Here is a 20,164-nt window from a genome sequence, read left to right as displayed (position 1 = left end):
TTTTCAGTTTTTGAGGAATCTCCATACTGTTTTCCACAGTGGCTGCACCAGTCTGCATTCCCACCAACAGTGCAGGAGGGTTCCCTTTTCTCCACATCCTCACCAGCACTTATTCTGTGTTGTTTTGTTGATGAGCGCCATTCTGGCTGGTGTGAGGTGATATCTCATTGTGGTTTTAATTTGCATTTCTCTAATGATTAGTGATGTTAAGCATTTTTTCATATGCCTATTGGCCATCTGTATGTCCTCTTTGGAGAAGTGTCTATTCATCTTCAAGAGGCTATCTTTACTCCATGTTTGCTCTTACCTCCTTTGTCAAATATCAGTTGTCCATAGAGCTGTGGGTTTATTTCTTTGTTCTCTGTTCTGTTCCATTGATCTATATGCCTGTTCTTATGCCAGTACCAGGCTGTTTTGAGTACAGTGGCCTTGTAGTATAACTTGATATCAGGAAGTGTGATACCTCCCGCTTTATTCTTCGTTTTCAAGATTGCTGTGGCTATTTGTGGGCTTTTTTGTTTCCATATAAATTTTTGAAGTATTTTTTCTATTTCTGTGAAGTCTGTCATTGGTATTTTAATTGGGATTGCATTGAATTTATAAATTGCTTTGGGTAATATGGACATTTTACTGATGTTTATTCTTCCTAACTATGAGCACAGTATATTCTTCCAGTTGTTTGTATCTTCCTTGATTTCTTTTATCAATGTTTTATAATTTTCTGAGTACAAATCTTTAATCTCCTTGGATAAATTTACTCCTAGGTACTTTATTTTTTTTGTTGCAATAGTGAAAGGGATTGTTTCTTTAATTTCTCTTTCTGACGGTTCATTGTTGGTGTATAAAAATGCCTCCAATTTCTGAGTTATAATTTTATATCCTGCCACCTTGCTGAATTCATTTATCAGGTCCAATAGTTTTTTGACTGAAACTTTAGGGTTTTCTATATATAATATCATATCATCTGCAAATAATGATAGTTTTACTTCTTCTTTTCCAACTTGAATGTCTTTTATTTCTTTTTCTTGTCTGATTGCTGTGGCTAGGACTTCCAGGACTATGTTGAATAAGAGTGGTGAAAAGGGGCACCCCTGCCTTTTTCCTTATCTTTAGGGGATTGCTTTTAATTTTTGCCCATTGAGTATGATGTTGGCTGTGGGTTTGTCATAGATGGCCTTTATCATGTTGAGATATGTTCCCTGTATTCCCACTTTGCTGAGAGTTTTGATCATGAATGGGTGCTGGATTTTATCAAATGCTTTTTTTGCATCTATTGAAATTATCATGTGATTTTTCTCCTTCTTTTTGTTTATGTGATGAATCACATTGATTGATTTGCAAATATTGTACCAGCCTTGCCTCCCCAGAATAAATCCCACTTGATCATGATGTATGATCTTTTTTCATATATTTTTGAATTTGGTTTGCTAATATTTTGTTGAGGATATTAGCATCTATATTCATCAAGGTTATTGGCTTAAAATTTTCTTTCTTTGTGTGGTCTTTGCCTGGTTTTGAATCAGAATTATGCTCGCCTCGTAAAAGGAGCTTGGAAGTCTTCCTTCCTCTTGAATTTTTTGAAATAGCTTGAGAAGGATAGGAGTTAGTCCTTCTTTGAATATTTGGTAAGAATTCACTTGTGAAGCCATCAGGCTCAGGACTTTTCTTTGTTGGGAGTTTTGTGATAACTGTTTTGATCTCATTTGTTGTAATCGGTCTCTTTAGGTTTTCTGATTCTTCCAGATTAATTTTTGGAAGAGTATATGTTTCAAGGAATTTGTCCATTTCATCTAGGTTGTCTAATGTTTTGGCATACAATTCTTCATAGTATTTTCTTTCAGTTTTTTGTATTTCTGTTGTGTCAGTTGTTATTTCTCCATTCTCTTTTCTAATTTTATTTATTTGAGTCCTCTCTCTTTTTTTCTTGGTGAGTCTGGTTAAAAGTTCATTGATCTCATTTTCCTTTTCAAAGAACCAGCTCCTTGTTTCATTGATCCTCTGTATTGTTTCTTTAGTCTCTATGTCATTTATGTCTGCTCTGATCTTTATTATTTTCTTCCTTCTACTATCTCTGGGCTTTAGTTGCTGTTCTTTTTCTAGTTCTTTAAGATGCAGGGTCAAGTTTATTAGTCGAGCTTTTCCTAGCTTCTTCAGATATGCCTGTAATGCTATAAACTTCTCTCTCAAGACTGCTTTTGCTATGTTGCATAAATTTTGAGTTGATGTATGCTCACTATTGTTCATTTCTAGGAATTTTAAAATTTCTTCTGTGATCTCATTGTTAATCCGTTCATCATTTAATAACATGCTCTTTAGTTTCCAAGTCTTTGAGTATTTTTCAGTTTTTCTGTTGTGGTTGATTTCTACTTTCATGCTGTTGTGATCAGAGAAAATGTTATATATATATATATAATTAACAGACAGAGAAGGAGTCAGAGAGAGGGATAGACAGGGACATACACACAGAAACAGAGAGATGAGAAGCATCAATCATTAGTTTTTGTTGCACATTGCGACACCTTAGTTGTTCATTGATTGTTTTCTCATATGTGCCTAAACCACGGGCCTTCAGCAGACCGAGTAACCCCTTGCTCGAGCCAGCAACTTTGGGTCCAAGCTGGTGAGCTTTGCTCAAACCAGATGAGCCTGTGCTCAATCTGGCAACCTCGGGGTCTCAAACTTGAGTCGTCCACATTCCAGTCCAACACTCTATCCACTGCGCCACTACCTGGTCAGGCCGATATGATTTCAATCTTCTTAAATTTTTGAGACCACTTTTGTTCCCTAACATGTGGTCTATCCTAGAGAATGTACCATGAGCACTTGAAAAGAATATATTTTCTGCTGCTTTAGGGTGAAAGGTTCTGAAGATATCTATTAAATCCACTTGATCTAGTGTGTCCTCTAAGTCTGCTGTTTATTTGTTAATTTTCCTTCTTCAGAATTTATCTAGTGATGTTAGTGGTATATTGAAATCCCCTACTATTATAGTATTGATGTTGATCTTGCCCTTTATAGCCTTCAAAGTCTGCTTTATATATTTCGGTGCTCCTATATTAGATGTGTAGATATTTCTAATTGTTATATCTTCCTGTTGGATTGCTCCCTTTATGATTATGTTGTGACCATCTTTATCTCTTACTATAGTCTTTGTTTTAAAGTCCATTTTTTCAGATATAAGTATTGCTACCTCAGCTTTTTTTACATGTCCATGAAACATTTTTTTCCAACCCTTTACTTTTAGTCTATGTTTATCTTTTGTTTTGAGATATGTCTCTTGCAGACAGCATATGTACGGGTCCTGTTTTCTTTTTCATGCCACTACCCTATGTCTTTTATTTGGATCATTTTATCAATTTACATTTAAGGTTATTATTGATATGTAGTAGTTTATTGCCATTTTTTTCTTTAAAGCTGTATTCCTTTTTTGCTATATTCTTTTTCCCCTTTGATCTTTTTACAACAGGCCCCTTAGAATTTCTTGCAGCCTTGGTTTGGTTGTAGTGAATTCCTTGTTTTTTTTTTTTTTGTTGTTGTTTAGGAAGCTTTTTATTTCTCTTTCAATTTTAAACGATAGCCTTGCTGGATAAAGTAGTCTTGGTTGTAGATTCTTGTTCTGCATTACCTTGGATATTTCTTGCCATTCCCTTCTGTCCTCAAGTGTTTCTGTTGAGAAGTCAGATGTTATCCTTATGAGGGCTCCTTTGTAGGTGATAACCTTTTTTTCTCTAGCAGCTTTTAATATTTTTTCTTTATCACTTAGCTTTGGTATTTTAATTATGATGTGTCTTGGTGTAGATTTCTTTGGGTTTCTCTTTAATGGAGTTCTCTGTACTTCTTGAACTTGTGAGACGTTTTCCTGCATCAATGTAGGAAAGTTTTCAGCTATGATATGACTGAGCAAAGTCTCTATTCCTTGTTCTTTCTCTTCTTCTTCAGGAACCCCTCTGATGTGGATGTTATTTCTCTTCATGTTGTCACAGAGCTCTCTTAGAGTTTCCTCAGACTTTTTGAGTCTCTTTTCTTTTTTCTGCTCTGCTTCCATGCCTTCATTTATCTTGTCCTCTAACTCGCTGATTCGATCCTCAGCTTCATCCATTCTACTTTTAATTCTTTCCATTGTGGTCTTCATTTTGGATATTATATTTGTCATTTCTGATTCTTTTTTATTATTTCAATGTCCTTTTTTATATTTGCTCTGTCTTTATTTAGGTATTCATAATGACCATCTATTCTTGTTCTAAGATCTTTGTTCATCTTAACAATTGTTATTTTAAACTCTGCATCTGGTAATTTGGTTATATCTGACTCATTCAGGTCCTTTCCTGGGGATTTCTCTTGATTCATATGTGTTGCATTTTTCTTCCTTCCCATTTTGTCTGTGTATAAGAAGGGTGTGGCCACTGGCATCCAATGGGTGTGGCCTCTGTGTTTCTGAGGTGTGGTCTGTCTGCAGGCCCACCACCCCCTCTGCTGTTGTTGCCTAGGGCGTTTGGGTATGAGTGTTGCCGGTTCATGCCCACTGGGGCTGTTACTGTGGTTTCTGCCTCTCCTTCATGGGAGTGGCTGTGATCATATGCTCGGGTGTAAAAGCCTCTGTGGCCTCAGCCTTCATCTTGCCTGTAGGGGTGGGGTTATGTCCGCATCCTGGCTGCAAGCCTCAGCTCTGCAGGCAAGCTTGAGCACCTTTGCTCAGCTGTGGATCTATTTGTTTCTGGCCTTTTGTCCGGCCCCCATGGTAGGAGCCCACTCACAGGTTGACTGCAAGCCTCGACTCAGTGGGCCAGGCAGGGCTGCGCATCCACACTCTGTTGCGGGACTCCGCCTGTTCTGGGCTTTCTCCCCACCCCCATGGGAGGAGCTGACTCGTGCATCAGGTTGGGTGAAGCTGTGCACCTGCTGTTTCCTTGCTCAGTGGGGTGTCTACACCCTTCCCCTGCAGGTGGCTGGCAGATGGGCCTGACCACTTTTGCATGTCCTCTCCACCCCCACAGGGCAAGACTGAGCTCACCCACGGGCCTCAGTCGTGGCTGGCCAGCTTCTGCTCTTGCTGATGGGACCGCGCTTCCATGACCCACCACTGCCCGCCGTTCAGGGAGCCGTGAGCCATGTGTGTGTGTTGGGGGGGCACTGCAGCTCAGATTCTAACACTCCATACTGTAGTCCCGAAAGCTCCCTCCTTCTAAGCAACTCTGCTGTGATTGCCACGGGAGAGCTTGTTTGGCTGGTGTTCTGCTTCCCTTTGCTGGTATTGCTGTTTCCAGGGGAATATTCATTTCAGATTTGGGGAGTGACTCATCCCAGAGGTGTGTGTGTGACAAAGACATAGAGAGAGAGAGACAGAGAGAGGGACAGATATGCAAAGACAGAAAGGGAGAGAGATGAGAAGAATCAATTCTTTGTTGCAACACCTTAGTTGTTCATTCATTCTTTTCTCATATATGCATTGACCTGGGGGCTGTAGCAGAGCAATTGACCCCTTGCTCAAGCCAACAACCTTGGGCTCAAGCCAGTGACCTCGGGCTTCAAGACAGTTACCTTTGGGCTCAAAGAAGCGACCATTGGTCATGTCTATGATCCCAAACTCAAGACAGTGTCCCTGCACTCATGCTGGTGAGCTTGGATTCAATCCGGATGAGCCCATGCTTAAGCTGGTGACCTTGTGGTTTCGAACCTGGATCCTCTGCATCACAGTTCACTGCTCTCTCCACTGTGCCACCACCTGGTCAGGCCCCAGGTTTCTTCCTTTTTAAGCTGTGTGTTTCACTATTAGTTTTCTTGTGGGCAGTTACCATTAGGTTAAGAAAAAAAGTTTATATGTACAAGAGTCCTTTGTCATATGAATACTTCTACACTTGATCCTCCTTTGCTACAGAGATGTTTATCCTCTCCCCTTTTATGTTATTGTCAGATTATCCTTTTTTTCTTTCTTTATCTTTTTTTACAGAGACAGAGAGAGAGTCAGAGAGAGGGATAGCCAGGGACAGACAGACAGGAATGGAGAGATGAGAAGCATCAATAATCAGTTTTTCGTTGCGCATTGCAACATCTTAATTGTTCATTGATTGCCTTCTCATACGTGCCTTAACCACGGGCCTTCAGCAGACCGAGTAACCCCTTGCTCGAGCCAGCAACCTTGGGTCCAAGCTGGTGAGCTTTGCTCAAACCAGATGAGCCCTTGCTCAAGCTGGCTACCTTCGGGTCTCTAACCTGGGTCTTCCGCATCCCAGTCTGATGCTCTATCCACTGCTTCACCATCCGGTCAGGCTAGATTATCCTTATTTTTAATGTGACCTTGTTGGAGCTTTTACTTATCATTTTGATCTCTTTTGTTCTTTCTGTCTGGTGGAATAACCTTCTTGAGTATTACTTGCAGTGGGGATTTTCTGGTGATAAATTTCCTCAGCTTCTGTATGTCTTTAGAAGTTTTTATTTACCCTTCACAAATGAAGGAAAACTTTAATGAATATAGTATTTTTGTCTGGTAATTCCCTCTCATTCAGTACTTTGAATGTTTGGGTCCACCCTATTCTGGCTTTTAGAGTTTCTTCTAAGAAGTTTGGTGATAATCTAATGGGATTTCCTCTATATATTATGGCCTTCTTTTCCCTAGCTGCCTTGAGGATTTTTTCACTGTCATTTATTTTTGACAGTTTAATTATGGTGTGCCTTGGAGTAAATTTGCTTGGATTTTGGTAACTTGCTGTTCTGTTTGCTTCTTAAATTCGAGGCTCTGACTCTTTCTGTAGGTTTGGGAAATTCTCATCCATTATTTATTGAATAGGCTCTCCATTTCTTTCTCCCTCTCTTCTTTTTCAGATATCCCCATTATTTGTATATTGCTTTTTCTGATAGAGTCAGTCAATTCTTGTAGATCTCTCAGGTTTTTTTAATTCCTGAGTCTCTGTCTTCGTCATCTCTAGTTGCCTTTTTTAGCTGTCACTGATTATTCCCTTTATCTGGCTTTTTCTATTAGCTAAACTTGCTATCTCAGCGTTCAATTCACATATTGAGTTCTTCATCTCTGTTTTTAAAGTTTCAGTCTCCTTGGTGAGGTGTGGTTTTGTTCATTAATTTGTTTTCTAAGCTCATAAAGTTGATTATTGTTGTCTTCTCGCATCTTGTAGAGTATTTTCAGAATTTCAATTTTGAATTCTCCATCATTTAATTCTAAGGCTTTCATGTGACTAAAAATTTTTTATAGAGATTTTTCATTTTCTGTTTGAAATATATCTCTGTCTTTTGTCATTATGGTGTTCAATTTCTTCCTCCTTAATAGCATTTGAGAGTGGTATTGTTAAGATCTTTAACAAAAAAAATAACTGAAAAACTGAAAAATTAAAAAAAAATACAATAAAAATATAAAAAATTAAAATTATGACATTTAATGATATAAAACCAAAGGAAAAAAGATTGAAAGCAAATTATAAAATCAAAAACAAAACACCCACAACCTGACCAAGCATTGGCACAGTGGATAGAGCATCGAACTATTGATATAATGCAGAGGACCCAGATTCAAAACCCCAAGATCACCAGCTTGAGTGCGGGCTCATCTGACTTGAGCACAGGCTGAACAGCTAGAGTGCAGGGTCGCTGGCTTGACTTTGGAATCAAGGACATGAACCCATGGTTGCTGGCTTGAGCCCAAAGGTCACTGGGTTGAAGCCCAAGGCTGCTGGCTTGAGCCCAAGGTTGCTGCCTTGAACAAGGGGTCACTCGCTCTCCTCTAGCCCCCTGGTCAGTGCCCATATGAGAAAGCAATCAATGAACAACTAAGGAACCGCAACAAAGAATTGATGCTTCTATCTCTCTCCCTTCCTGTCTGTCTGTCCCTATCTGTCCCTTTCTCTGACTCTATCTTTGTAAAAAAAAAATTGAAATGCCTTAAAAAGAAACACCCACAGAAAAATAGAAGAAAAATATAAAAATTAAAGAAAATAAAAATCAAAAGACAAAAAAGAATAAGAAAAAAATTTAAAAACATGGCGGAAAAAAGAAAAATAAGTTCTGGTGTATTGCAACTTTTAGCTTTGTGAAGTTCCTGGGCTGTCCACTGAAATGTTGCTGTTGCAATGGTGTAGGCAGGGCCACAGTCACATTGGTATGTGGATTGTGTTCTGAGGGCCTTCTGGCTTCTGCTTTACTGCTTTAGCCTTCTTGCTTTCCAGCTCAAAAATGACGATCTGAGGCTTCTGGTTGCTCCTTCTCATGTCTCAGCAGACCTATGGACTGGATGTGGAGCACCTCTGTTCTTCAGGGAAGAGAGTAGCTCTGGAGAGCTAGCTGTGGGTTTTGTCTCTGCCACTCTCTGTACCGCAAGGTGAAGGAGGTGCGATCTGGGAGTGTAGGGACAGCATTTTAACTTTATGCTTTCTCTGTCTCTGCCATGTATACATAGGCTGTAGTCGGACCATAGGAACACTGGCTGTGACTCCAAGCTCTGGCCACTTTGTTTTATCTTCCCCACTGTCCCTCTATTTCACTGCTCTTCTGGGCAGAAGGAGACCCAGCCACTCCAAATTCCTCTCTCTACTCTTCGGACAAAATCCAGAGAGCCTGAACTTCCCTCCTCTCAATAGTCTGGCAGAGAAATAAGCCCCAGTCACTCCAGGTTTGAGTCTTCTCCTCTCCAAGGTTGACTGCAAATGTGTTTTACCTTCCTCCCCCTTTTCACCACATCCCACCTTCAGTCCATCCAGTGCATAGATCTTTCAGGTGCACCTATGAGCCCAGCTGGGATTCCTTCATTGCATTATAGTTGTTCAATTTGTTGAAATTTCAAAGGGAGAGGTCAGGAGTATATGTCACACTGCTGTTATTCTGCCATCATCCTCAACTTTTCCATACTGTCACTTTTTAAACTTAGAAACATAGTGTTGTTTTTGGTTTATGTGGAGATATCATCCTTATAAAAGTTACACTGGCCAAAAATTCCTAACTGTTCCACTAAAGTTTAAAAATGACTTTTCTTGCATTGTTGTCACACAATTTATTAACTTGCTTGATTTTTAAATACTATTTTAGGTGGCCGGGGAAAAGACAATGCTTGGATTATTACATTTCCAGAAAATTGCAATTTCAGATGTATACCAGAAGAAGTGATAAATAAAGTACTGATTTATTTGACATCAATTGCAAGGTATAGAATTTGCTAACAGTTTTTTTTTTCTATTTGTTTTATATTGGATACCAATATGAAGGTAATAACAGGAAAATGGCTTTTTAGTGTGACGGTTATTATTATTGTAAATGATCATAAGATTTACCTTCAGAGTAGATGAGAAAGTGAAGGGGAAGCTGTCAGCTACCTATATTATAGTATAAAATTATACTGAGTGTCTATGATTACAAAATTGGGGGTCTAGAAGTATTTTCCCCCATGAAGAACATAAGTTGGAAATGTTGATCATACACGAAGCCTTTAATTTCTGGGAAAGGAAATCTTATCAGCTAAGAGAGAAGGCAAATATTCCTCATTTCTTCCAATGATAAAATAAGAAGAATGGATGTTACATAGATTCAAAAGTGATATTGGATTATATTAGGAGGAACTTCTTGGTAATGGAGGAGAATATTTGAGATTTGAACAGTGTAAGAGGGAATGCTTCAGAAGTTTCCTAAAATTTTATTTATGTCAAAGATAACTTTTTAAAGATTTATTTATTTTTATTAAATTTAATGAGGTGACATTGGTTAATAAGATCATACAGGTTTGAGGTGTACATCTTTATGGCATATGATTTGTATATTGCTTTGTGTGCCAATCACCCAAAGTCAAACCATCTTCTGTCACTGTGTATTTGTCCCTCTTTACACACCTCCCTCCTACTCCCTCTATCTCATAATGACTTCACCTTTATCTATGTCCACGAGTCTCAGTTTTATATCCCAGCTATGTGTGAAATCATACAGTTCTTAACTTTTCTCGTTTACTTATTTCACTCATTATAATGTTCTTAAGGTCCATCCATGTTGATGGCAATTGTCATCATTTCTCATAGCTGAGTAGTATTTCACTATATATATATATATATATATATATATATATATATATATATATATATATATAATGTATTTAGTATATATATATATATATATATAATGTATTTAGTATATATATATATATATATATATATATATATATATATATATATATATATACTAAAACTTTATTATCCAATCCTTTATCAAAGGATACTTTGGTTGTCTCTATGTTTTGGCCACTATGAATATAAGACTGTGATGAGCATGGGGCTGGATATGAAGAAAAAAATTTTAAAGAAACTTCTTCCGGTTAGTGACCCTAAAGACTAAGGGGCACAAATCTAGAATGTTAAAATTGTGAAGAATCTTATGAACAAAAATGAATCCTAGAAAACTAAATTTACACAGCAATCCTTGAAGCTTGAAAATGGTCTTTTTAGAGCAAATAACATTTATATCTTTTGGTTTGGAGGAGGCCTAGGTGCATCTTTCTTTGGTCATCCAGTATCTGAGTTCTTTCAACATCTGCCGCCTCAAACATGATACCAAATTTGACCCCAATGATAACAGTCATATACCTGAGGTATACCATTGGGGAAGTTTTAACCATGCCTTCCCTGGCCCCTGAGATAAGGCCCCTGGGTCTGTCTCCATAAAAGGTTGGTGGTGAGAGTGCCAAAGCAAATAGTGATTGGAAGGGTCTAAGGATCACAGTGAAACTGTACATTTAGAACAGACAGGCCTAGATTGAGGTAGTGTCTTCTGCCTCTGCTCTAATCATTAAAGTCATCAAAGAACCACCAAGAGACAGAACCAAAAAAAAATAATAGTAATAAGCAGAGTGGAAATATCACTTTTGCTAAGATTATCAACATTGCCCAATGGATACAGCTCCAATCTTTAGCTAGAGAAAACTCTGGAACCATTAAAGAGATCCTGATGACTGCCCAGTGTGTGGGTTGCAGTGTTGAGGGCTGCCACCTTCATGACATCAGAGATGACATCAGCAGTGGTGCAGTGGGATGCCCAGGTAGTTAAGAACTACAATGGAAAATATTTCAATTAAACATCATTTGACTTTTGTCTGCTGGGAAGATGAGGAGATCACAGCTGGGTTGAGAACATAGGATTTCATTGTCTTCCCAGCCCTTCCATCCTCCCCTGAAGGCCCTCAATAAATGGTTCCTCCCCCTAAAAAAAGATCATTTGACAAATCCTCCAAAAAATGTTCTGTTATCCACTAAAGTGCAAAACTTCATTCCCTAAAAGGGTAGACAATAGATAAAAATATACTTAATAGTATATTTTTCTGAATGAATGAATTAATGAATGATCATTGACTTATGATAGATTGCTGTGAAAAATTAAATATGATGTCATGAAAGACGGCTATCTATAAGGTTTAACCACATCTGAGATTGCAGCTTTCCAAATCCATTTTAGTGACCTATCTGCATTATATTATCACTTGTCTATTTAAAAGTTTGGCATTCATGCTCAAAAAGAAATTTTAAATAGTGATAATGGAAAATGGAATAAATTTTGGTTTTCTGAGGTAACACTTTATGATAGTTTTCAAATCCAAATCTATCTTGCCCTGGCTGGGTAGCTTATTTGGTTAGATAATCTTCCCAATAATGCCAAAGTTGTGGGTTTGATCCCCAATCAGGGTACATTCAAGAATCAACTTGCCTGACCAAGCCATAGTACAGTGGATAGAGCATAGGCCTGGGATGCAGAGGACCAAGGTTTGATACCCCAATGTCACCAGCTTGAGCACTGGCTTATCTGGCTAGAGCATGGGTTCACCAGCTTGAGTACGGGATCGCTGGCTTGAAGCACAAGGTTACTGACTTTAGCAAGGGGTCACTGTCTTGGCTGGAGCCCCCTGTCAAGGCACATATGAGAAAGCAATCAATGAACAACTAAGGTGCTGCAATGAAGAATTGATGCTTCTCATCTCTCTCTCTTTCTGTCTGCCTGTCCCTATCTGTCCCTCTCTCTATCTGTCTCGCTTTCTAAAAAAATATATCAACTTATGAATTCATAAATAAGTGGAAAAACAAATCAATGTTTCTCTCTCTTCCTCTCTCTTCTTCTGAAATTCTTTCTTTCTTTAAAAATCAACAAATCCAAATTTGTCTTCAGTCAAGACATCAAATATAAATGAAATAATAAGAAATAAGGATGTATCTAGCAAAATTGAAATATTATTAAGAAATACATATTTTCTCTTATCTTGGAGACTCAATGGATCTGATGCCCAGTTTACCATTATCCTTGATCGAAGATTGGATACATGGTCTTCTCTCAAAATCTCTCTTCGGAAAATCTCAGTAAGTACCAATGTATTTTTTAGTAACTTTTTATTTTGGTTTACATTATATTTTCTGTTTGTGGAGTGATAGATTATTTTGATACCAGTAAAGACAATATAATACATGGGATGGTGAGGTGAAAAGTAGGAAGAAGAGTTGGTAAAGGAGATTGAGGTGAACAACTTCCCCCAAAGTAAAACCTAATAGGAAAGAATCACTAGTTAATGGTTCAAGTTTTGAGTGAGGAGGGATTCGTGGTTCCCTTTTTGTTTCAGAGCAAGGCAAGTTTTTATGGTAACTTTTTAAACATAGAAATAGCTTTGTCTCACTTTTATGTCCCACCTACGTATGGAATAATGCAGTTCCTGTTTTTTTCTGATTTACTTATTTCACTTCGTATAATGTTATCAACATCCCACCATTTTGCTGTAAATGATCTGATGTCATCATTTCTTATGGCTGAGTAGTATTCCATAGTGTATATGTGCCACATCTTCTTTATCCAGTCATCTATTGATGGGCTTTTTGGTTGTTTCCATGTCCTGGACACTGTGAACAATGCTGCAATGAACATGGGGCTACATGTGTCTTTACGTATCAATGTTTCTGAGTTTTTGGGGTAAGAGACATTGATAAGAGTGTGGTGGTTATGGGGGGAGGGGGAGAGGGAGAGGGAAAAGGGGAGTGGGAGGGGCACAAAGAAAACTAGATAGAAGGTGAGAGAGGACAATCTGACTTTGGGTGATGGGTATGCAGCATAATTGAACTACAAGATAACCTGGACATCTTAACTTTGAATATATATATCCTGATTTATTGATGTCACCCTATTAAAAAAATAAAATTATTAAAATTAAAAAGATAAAAAAGAAAAAAAAGAAATAGCTTTGTTGTACAATCATTAAACTGTAGAAAAGTATAAAGATTAAAACAGTAATCAATAATCCAACCATCCAGAACTAAGCACTTTTTAACAAGTATATCTTTCCAGACTCCTGCCACCCACACCCTTGATTAGAGAAGGGAAGTGTGTCACCTTCTGAATGACTTATCTCCCCTATTGGAATCTAGTCCCTAGCTTCCCAAGATCCAGAGAGAATAAAACAGTTCCCTAAAAGAAACAGTATCAGAGATGCAATCATGCCCATAGGGAAGACGATCTTATACATTATTAGGCTCACCTGGAGATAGTGGCATTGTTTGGAAATACCCTGTTATCAAATTCCTCTATCAGACCATAGTAGCTAGGAATCAATATATTTTTCCTTTGAAAGTCCAAAATCACCAACCATCTGAAATCCTTACTTTGCTTCCCGATTGACACAGGAGGCCACAGCCAGCAGAGAACATTGATTTATTTGTGAAAGCAGGACAAAAATCTAGGTTGCTGGACTTCCAAGCCTGGGTTCTTTGTACTATACTAAGTTGCTAACAAGTGTGAAAAATACAATTGGCACTTAACAACCAGTTTTAAACTATGTGGGTCCACTTATACATGGATGTTTTCAATAAATGCTCTAAATGCATCTTCTCTTTCTTAATAACATTTTGTTTTCTCTAGCTTACTGTATTGTAAGAATATAGTATAGAATATGCAAAATATATGTTAATTTGTTATATTATCAGTAAGACTTCTGGTTAATATTAAGCTATTAGTAGTTACATTTTGGGGAGTCAAAAGTTATATTTAGATTTTTTTTCTATGTGGGTGGTTGAGACCCTACTCTTGCATTGTTTAAAGGTCAATTGTAGACTGTCACTCAGATGGTGAAATGAATGAGGTCATTATTCTTTTTGTACCCAATATGAATTACTCCTTATCTTAAGCAAGTCAGCAAATTATTTTTTAGTTTCTTTCTTTAACAGAGGTGTTTAATCATAAACAATGGAGAGAAGAATTAATATCAGATTCATGCAAGTTACTAAAATAAAATAACAAGATTTTGATTTGTGTAATATTTTTTTGCTTTTTCAAAAGCAGTCACATTTATTACGTAATGCTGTTTCTCTTTATCTCCTGATTAAGTACTCCAGACAGGTGTCATTATAATTGTCTTATAGACAAGGGAATTACATTGAGATACACACTTTGTAAAGGTTTTGTGAGGTCAAATAGCTAAGTAATAAAAAAAGCCAGCACAAGAATTGAATTGTCATGAATTTCAATTGATGCCCTCTCTAGCTGCTGCTTTCTATCATTTTCCAAATGAATTGTGGATAGACAAATGAGTTCAGTGATTTTTGTTTTTATTTTATTTTTTTGAAAGAGAGAAAATTCCTTTGGAGAGAGTAAATCTTTCTTCTATATACTGTTGAGTCCTTTCAGTGGGGCTAAAAGAAGTAGAAATTATTTACCTTTCCCTGGCTTTTTAGGATCAGTCCTTAGGCTTGTTGAGTAGACTTCAGTTAATGGCAATAATCAATTCTTTTATACTATATATAGCACTTGTTTCAATAAAATTCTTTCTTTTTTCTATCACCCAGTCTAACTCTTTTCTTTGGCCTTCACCAGCTGCTTGATTAAAACATTTCATTGAGTGACCACATGGCATCAGATTTTTTGAGTAAATTTTTACTTTTTATTAATCAAATTGGTTGATTGGCATAAAGGTCTTGTTTTCACTAAAAGAGAAATTTAAGATTCACTCATATTCCTATTGATTTGGGTTCAACAGAGGAATAGTGACTTGTTCTTCTTTTGGGAGGTAATTCTCCCCTTTCTGTTTATCTAGTAATGCTTTTACTGGGGAAGAGTGAACCATATTCAGCATAGAACTGGGCACTTAGGATCCCTTTATTCTCATCACTGCCAGTTTGATGGCATTGAGAGTGAGTGGCGGTACAGGTGATGGTAACATGTAACTGATTGTAGATTATTTTAAGTGTTTTTTTTAATATTTAAAATTTTCTACTTGTAATTTCTATACCTATACTCAAGAACTTATTAATTGTATCTCAACAATTAATAACCATTCAGCACTATTTGCAATAAAGGTAACGTTTGAATATAAGCTAACTTCAAGAGCAAAAGTTGACATTCAGAAAGGATTTCTGATGAAAATTGCCATTGCATAGATAGGTATAACTGTGTTTGGTTTATTATTTTAATGAGTGTCTATGAAATTATTTTGCAATTCAATTTGAAGACCTTAATTTATAGTTTCCAAAGTTAACTATGTAGTTAGGCTATGCTTCATAATTCATAATAGGAAAAAATATTTTTCTTAGTTACATATTTTGGGAAAATGTTAATTTGGGAGAATATCCTATCCATTTTAGAAAATTTGCATGTTATTTCCTTTCTAGATCATCAGGACAAAATTTCACAACTCTCAAAAGGCTTAAACAGAGAATAGAGTTTAATTAAAAAAAATAAAACGGAATTGAGTTTTAAATTATAGACCAGGGTAGCACAAGGATGAATGAATCAGTTAATACTACCTTCAGAAAGATTCTTAGCATTCTACCTTAAAAATCAAACTGCGCTGAGGAGAAAGCCTGTCCCATCAAGCCCCTAAAAAGAGAGTCTTTTCTTGTTTTTTCGTTTTGTTTTATTTTCTTTCCTCCACTCTTAGGACATGCCTGATGGTCTTCAGCAGTCTAGCACTAATCCAGGGGAGCCAATCAAGCTAAGTAATTGGGGAATGTGTCAATTCTGAATTACAAAGAGCAGCAGGGAAGGATTTGTCAGCTGACTAATCAGGGATAGTGGTTTTCTTACAGTGCTGCCACTGTGGTAATGGAAGCAGCTACAGCTAAGATAGCTCTGTTTCATAGAGATTTTTGGCTGCCGCTTTTTAATACTACCCAAGAAGTAGCTCATATTTCATCAATGTTGCATTGACAATTGGAAAAGAAGAGTGTTATTGTGTATAGGCGAGATGGCAGAAGCAATGTCCCCCAGTGGCAAGATGAGGTTCAGAAGGAGTGCCGTAAGAGCTCTGCCTGCAGTTCTGGAAAGCCTGTTCCCAAGTTCAAGTGCAGGGAGGCTACAGCATGATGCTATATAGCACAAACTGCTGAATGGGGCTTTTAAGGACAGTTGGAGAGAATGGAGACTAGTATTTGCCTGGATTGCATTGATGTGATTACTTTGATGTTGACATAGGGATATGTAGACTGTAATTTGGAAATGTAGATATAATCAAGTTTTATCAGGAAGCACTGTTTGTCATGTTATTTAAGACTTTGTGAACAATTTTGAATCATTTGGAATAGTACCTTTAAATCACTAGATAAAATAACATCTAATAAAGAATTCATTCTTTCTTTTGCTATGGTCAGGTAGAGTATGATATAATAGATAAGGTCTGAAGACGACTTCATCAGTATTTTAAAAGGAAGCCCGTCCTGGGTGTTACTGTATAAATGAAAAAAAAAATAAATCTAATGACTTTCTGATATTAAATCTTCTCCAAATCAAAACTGCAATGATACATAATTTTAGCCTGTTGACAGCTTCTTTTTTAAAGGATAAATAGAGTGACTCACTTTTCATTGTAGGTTAAATTTAGAAATCTCTCCTTGCAGATATGTTTCTAACATTTTTCCACCTAAAAATTTCCCTTCATCACCTCACTTGTATACTAAATACCCAGCACATTTCTAAAGATATATTTAAATATAATTTGGGGAAATGTGAAATAATAATAGCTAATTTAACAATTAACTGATTATCAACAGGGTTTTAAGTACCACCCTTTTTCTTAAAAAATTTAAGATGACATTATTAATGTTATGATTTAAAATATAATACTTGCTCATAAAAATATCGAGACAACACACACAAAATATAAGAAAGTAAAAATCGGACATAGGAAAAATGTCTTTTGGAATTAAGATAAGGAAAATAAATAAGAATTTTACTGTTGTGGAATGACTGTGACCATCAATGGGTGAGTAAATAAATTTTGTTCTAAAATACTCTTTTTACACAATGCTATATTAAAATTACAATTTTAATATATTACTTTTTTATTTTGACAAACTTGAATCTTCAGCTCCACACATGATTATTATGGGAATAATAGCGTCAGACTTTTAATTGACAATTTATGGTGCACAAGAAATGCCCGTGTGAGTGTTGTACAATATTGGGTACAATTGATATTAGTACTTTTGTTATAAAATGTAACTGACTTAAGTTTTCAGAAAATCTCTAGTTCCTTTATATATAGATGTTTTCTCACTGTTAAACTTAATGTTGTGCACATACACATAAGTTAATATATGCACAAATACAGCACACAAGTACTCATTGAAGAGACATAGTTAGTACTGGTCTACATACAATATAGATTCCAGAGGTAAAAGTGGAATAGCTACTGAACATAAACAGTTATCAATTTAGTCAAAAAGGTATGACACGTTCATAAATAACTAATATGGAAGAAGTTCTAGCTCATGGGAAAGGTCTCATAAGGGAGATTACATTTATTTGGACCTTACTCATAAGCATATATCTCGGTTACCTTTCTTTGTTTCTTTACTTCATTTTTCTCTTAAATGAATTACATTAAGAGGCCCATAGGAATATATATCTTGAAGTGAAATTGATTAGAAAGTCCAAAACCCAGAACTATTGTGGAAGACAAGTTTTTTCTGCTTAAATGAATAGGACTTGGCCAGAATAAAAAACCTGAAACTCTGCCTGTGACACAGTGGTTTAACCTTGGAGTATCTGTGGAATTGGCCTGATTCTGGAGGTTATGATAGGTCCCTAACTTTACCATGGAGTTAAAGTCCAAAGAGAGTACTAAACTGATTACTTAGTGGAAATTGCAAGAACTGTGGCCAAATGAGAGGGAAGAGAACAGATATGTGACAAGAAGGGCAACACACAAGGAAGGAGCATTTCTCAGGACTGTGCTGCTCCTGAGGTCACTTGGCAAGTTGTTTGATGATCTATAGAGTAAGGAATACTTTCTGTACTCTTTCTTTTTTGAGATAGAGAGGCAGGGAGAGAGAGCCAGTAACATCGAACTGCTCATGTATGTTCCCTGATTGGGGAATCGAACCGGCAACTTCTGTGCTCCAGGGTGATGCTCCAATCAGCCAAACCATCTGGCAAGGGCTTGCTTGCTTATTTATTTGTTGCTTTTTTTTTATTTATGTACAGACAGACGAAGGAGGGGGAAGGAATCATTCACTTGTTGTTGCACTCAGTAAGGCATTCATTGGTTGCTTTCTGTGAGTGCCCTGATAGGGGATTGAACCCACTACCTTGTCTTTTCAGGATGATGCTCTTGATTGACTGAGCTAACCGGACAGAGCTCTTTTCTGTACTCTTTAAGGGTGGGGTGGGGTAGAGAAGAGTGTGGAAGTAAGTAGGTCATGGCCTTGGAAACTTCTGTATAGTTTGAGATCATGAGACTTTCCCCAGCCTATTCTAAATATATAGATTGGCCCTTACCAAGGTCAATCACAAGCCAACAACTCAACATTATATTCTGTTGTAATATTTGATTATAATAGTTTCTGTTCAGTGGACTCCATGATATCAAGTAGTTTTTAACAAATTTTTTGACTATTGATATTTGTCCCATTTTGTAGATGTCAAGGTCATGTCATTCCTAAGTGCTAGGAAGCAAGTCTGAGTGTGCATTCAGTATATGCATCCTTAAGTATGTTTCCTGAAAAAAGTGTTATGTTTCCTAGAATGAGTTTGCTGATAGGATTCAGGTAGATCTGGGTGCCATTGCTCCTTAGCTAAAATCCTGGGCAAGTTATTACACCACTCTGTTTCAGGATTCTCACATGTAAAAAGGCTATCACACCTACTTTACTGCAATGTTATGAAGGCTAAATAGGGTAAATATATGTAACAAGTCTCATACATAGGTAATAGGATCTCAGTCAAGGGTTCTGTCTGATTATTTTTTAAAATTTTATTTAGATAATTAAATTTAACAAGGTGACATCAATTCATAAGAGTACAAAGGTTTCAGATAAACATTTCTATAACACTTGAACTGTTGATTATGTTGTGTACCCATCACCCAAAGTCAAATCATTTTCTCTTTATTTGTGTTCATCTTTACACCCTTTCCCCCATCCCCTCCCATATATACCTCCTCCACACCCCCTCCCTCTGGTAATCTTTTCACTTTTATCTATGTCCATGAGTTTCAGTTTTATATCCCACTGATGTGTGAAATCATATAGTTCTTAACTTTTCTGACTTATTTATTTCATGCAGTATAATGCTCTGAAGGTCTATCCATGTTATTGTAAGTGGCACTATGTTATCATTTCTTATGACTGAGTAGTATTCCATTGTATATATGTACCACATCTTCTTTATCCAATCTTCTATTGAAGGGCTTTTTGGTTGTTTCCATGTCTTGGCCACTGTGAACAATGCTGCAATGAACATGGGGGTGCATGTGTCTTTATGTACCCGTGTTTTTGAGTTTTGGGGGTATATGCCCAGTAGAGGGATTGCTGGGTCATATGGTAGTTCTTTTCTTAATTTTTTGAGGAACCACCATACTTTCTTCTATAATGGTTGTACTAATTTGCATTCCCACCAGCAGTGAATGAGGGTTCCTTTTTCTCCACAGCCTCTCCAACACTTTTTATTACCTGTCTTGTTGATAATAGCCAATCTAACAGGTGTGAGGTGGTGTCTCACTGTAGTTTTGATTTGCATTTCTCTAATAGCTAGTGAAGATGATCATCTTTTTATATATCTGTTGGCCATTTGTATTTTTTCTTTAGAGAAATGTCTGTTTAGGTCCTCTCCTCATTTTTTAATTGGATTGTTTGCTTGTTTGTTGCTGAGTTTTGTGAGTTCTTTATATGTTTTGTATATTAACCTCTTATTGAAACTGTTGTTTGCAAATGTCATCTTCCATTTA

The 20,164-nt window shown here is 36.8% G+C and overlaps 1 protein-coding gene and 1 pseudogene across 1 annotated transcript in view; both read left to right on the top strand.

The window, feature by feature from the left end:
• The window catches only part of MCF2 (MCF.2 cell line derived transforming sequence), a 143,245-nt gene that overhangs the window by 18,448 nt on the left and 104,633 nt on the right, over positions 1 to 20,164 (top strand). Inside the window, 2 exon segments of the mRNA XM_066357891.1 lie at positions 9,028 to 9,142; positions 12,233 to 12,323. Of these exon segments, the coding sequence (XP_066213988.1) occupies positions 9,028 to 9,142; positions 12,233 to 12,323 (206 nt within the window).
• Positions 10,229 to 11,025, top strand: LOC136386006 (large ribosomal subunit protein uL11-like; annotated as a pseudogene).

Source organism: Saccopteryx leptura, chromosome X (genome assembly GCF_036850995.1).
Source record: "Saccopteryx leptura isolate mSacLep1 chromosome X, mSacLep1_pri_phased_curated, whole genome shotgun sequence".
NCBI lineage: Eukaryota > Metazoa > Chordata > Mammalia > Chiroptera > Emballonuridae > Saccopteryx > Saccopteryx leptura.
Note: the sequence above shows the minus strand (reverse complement) of the source record. Positions and strands in the feature narration are given on the sequence as shown.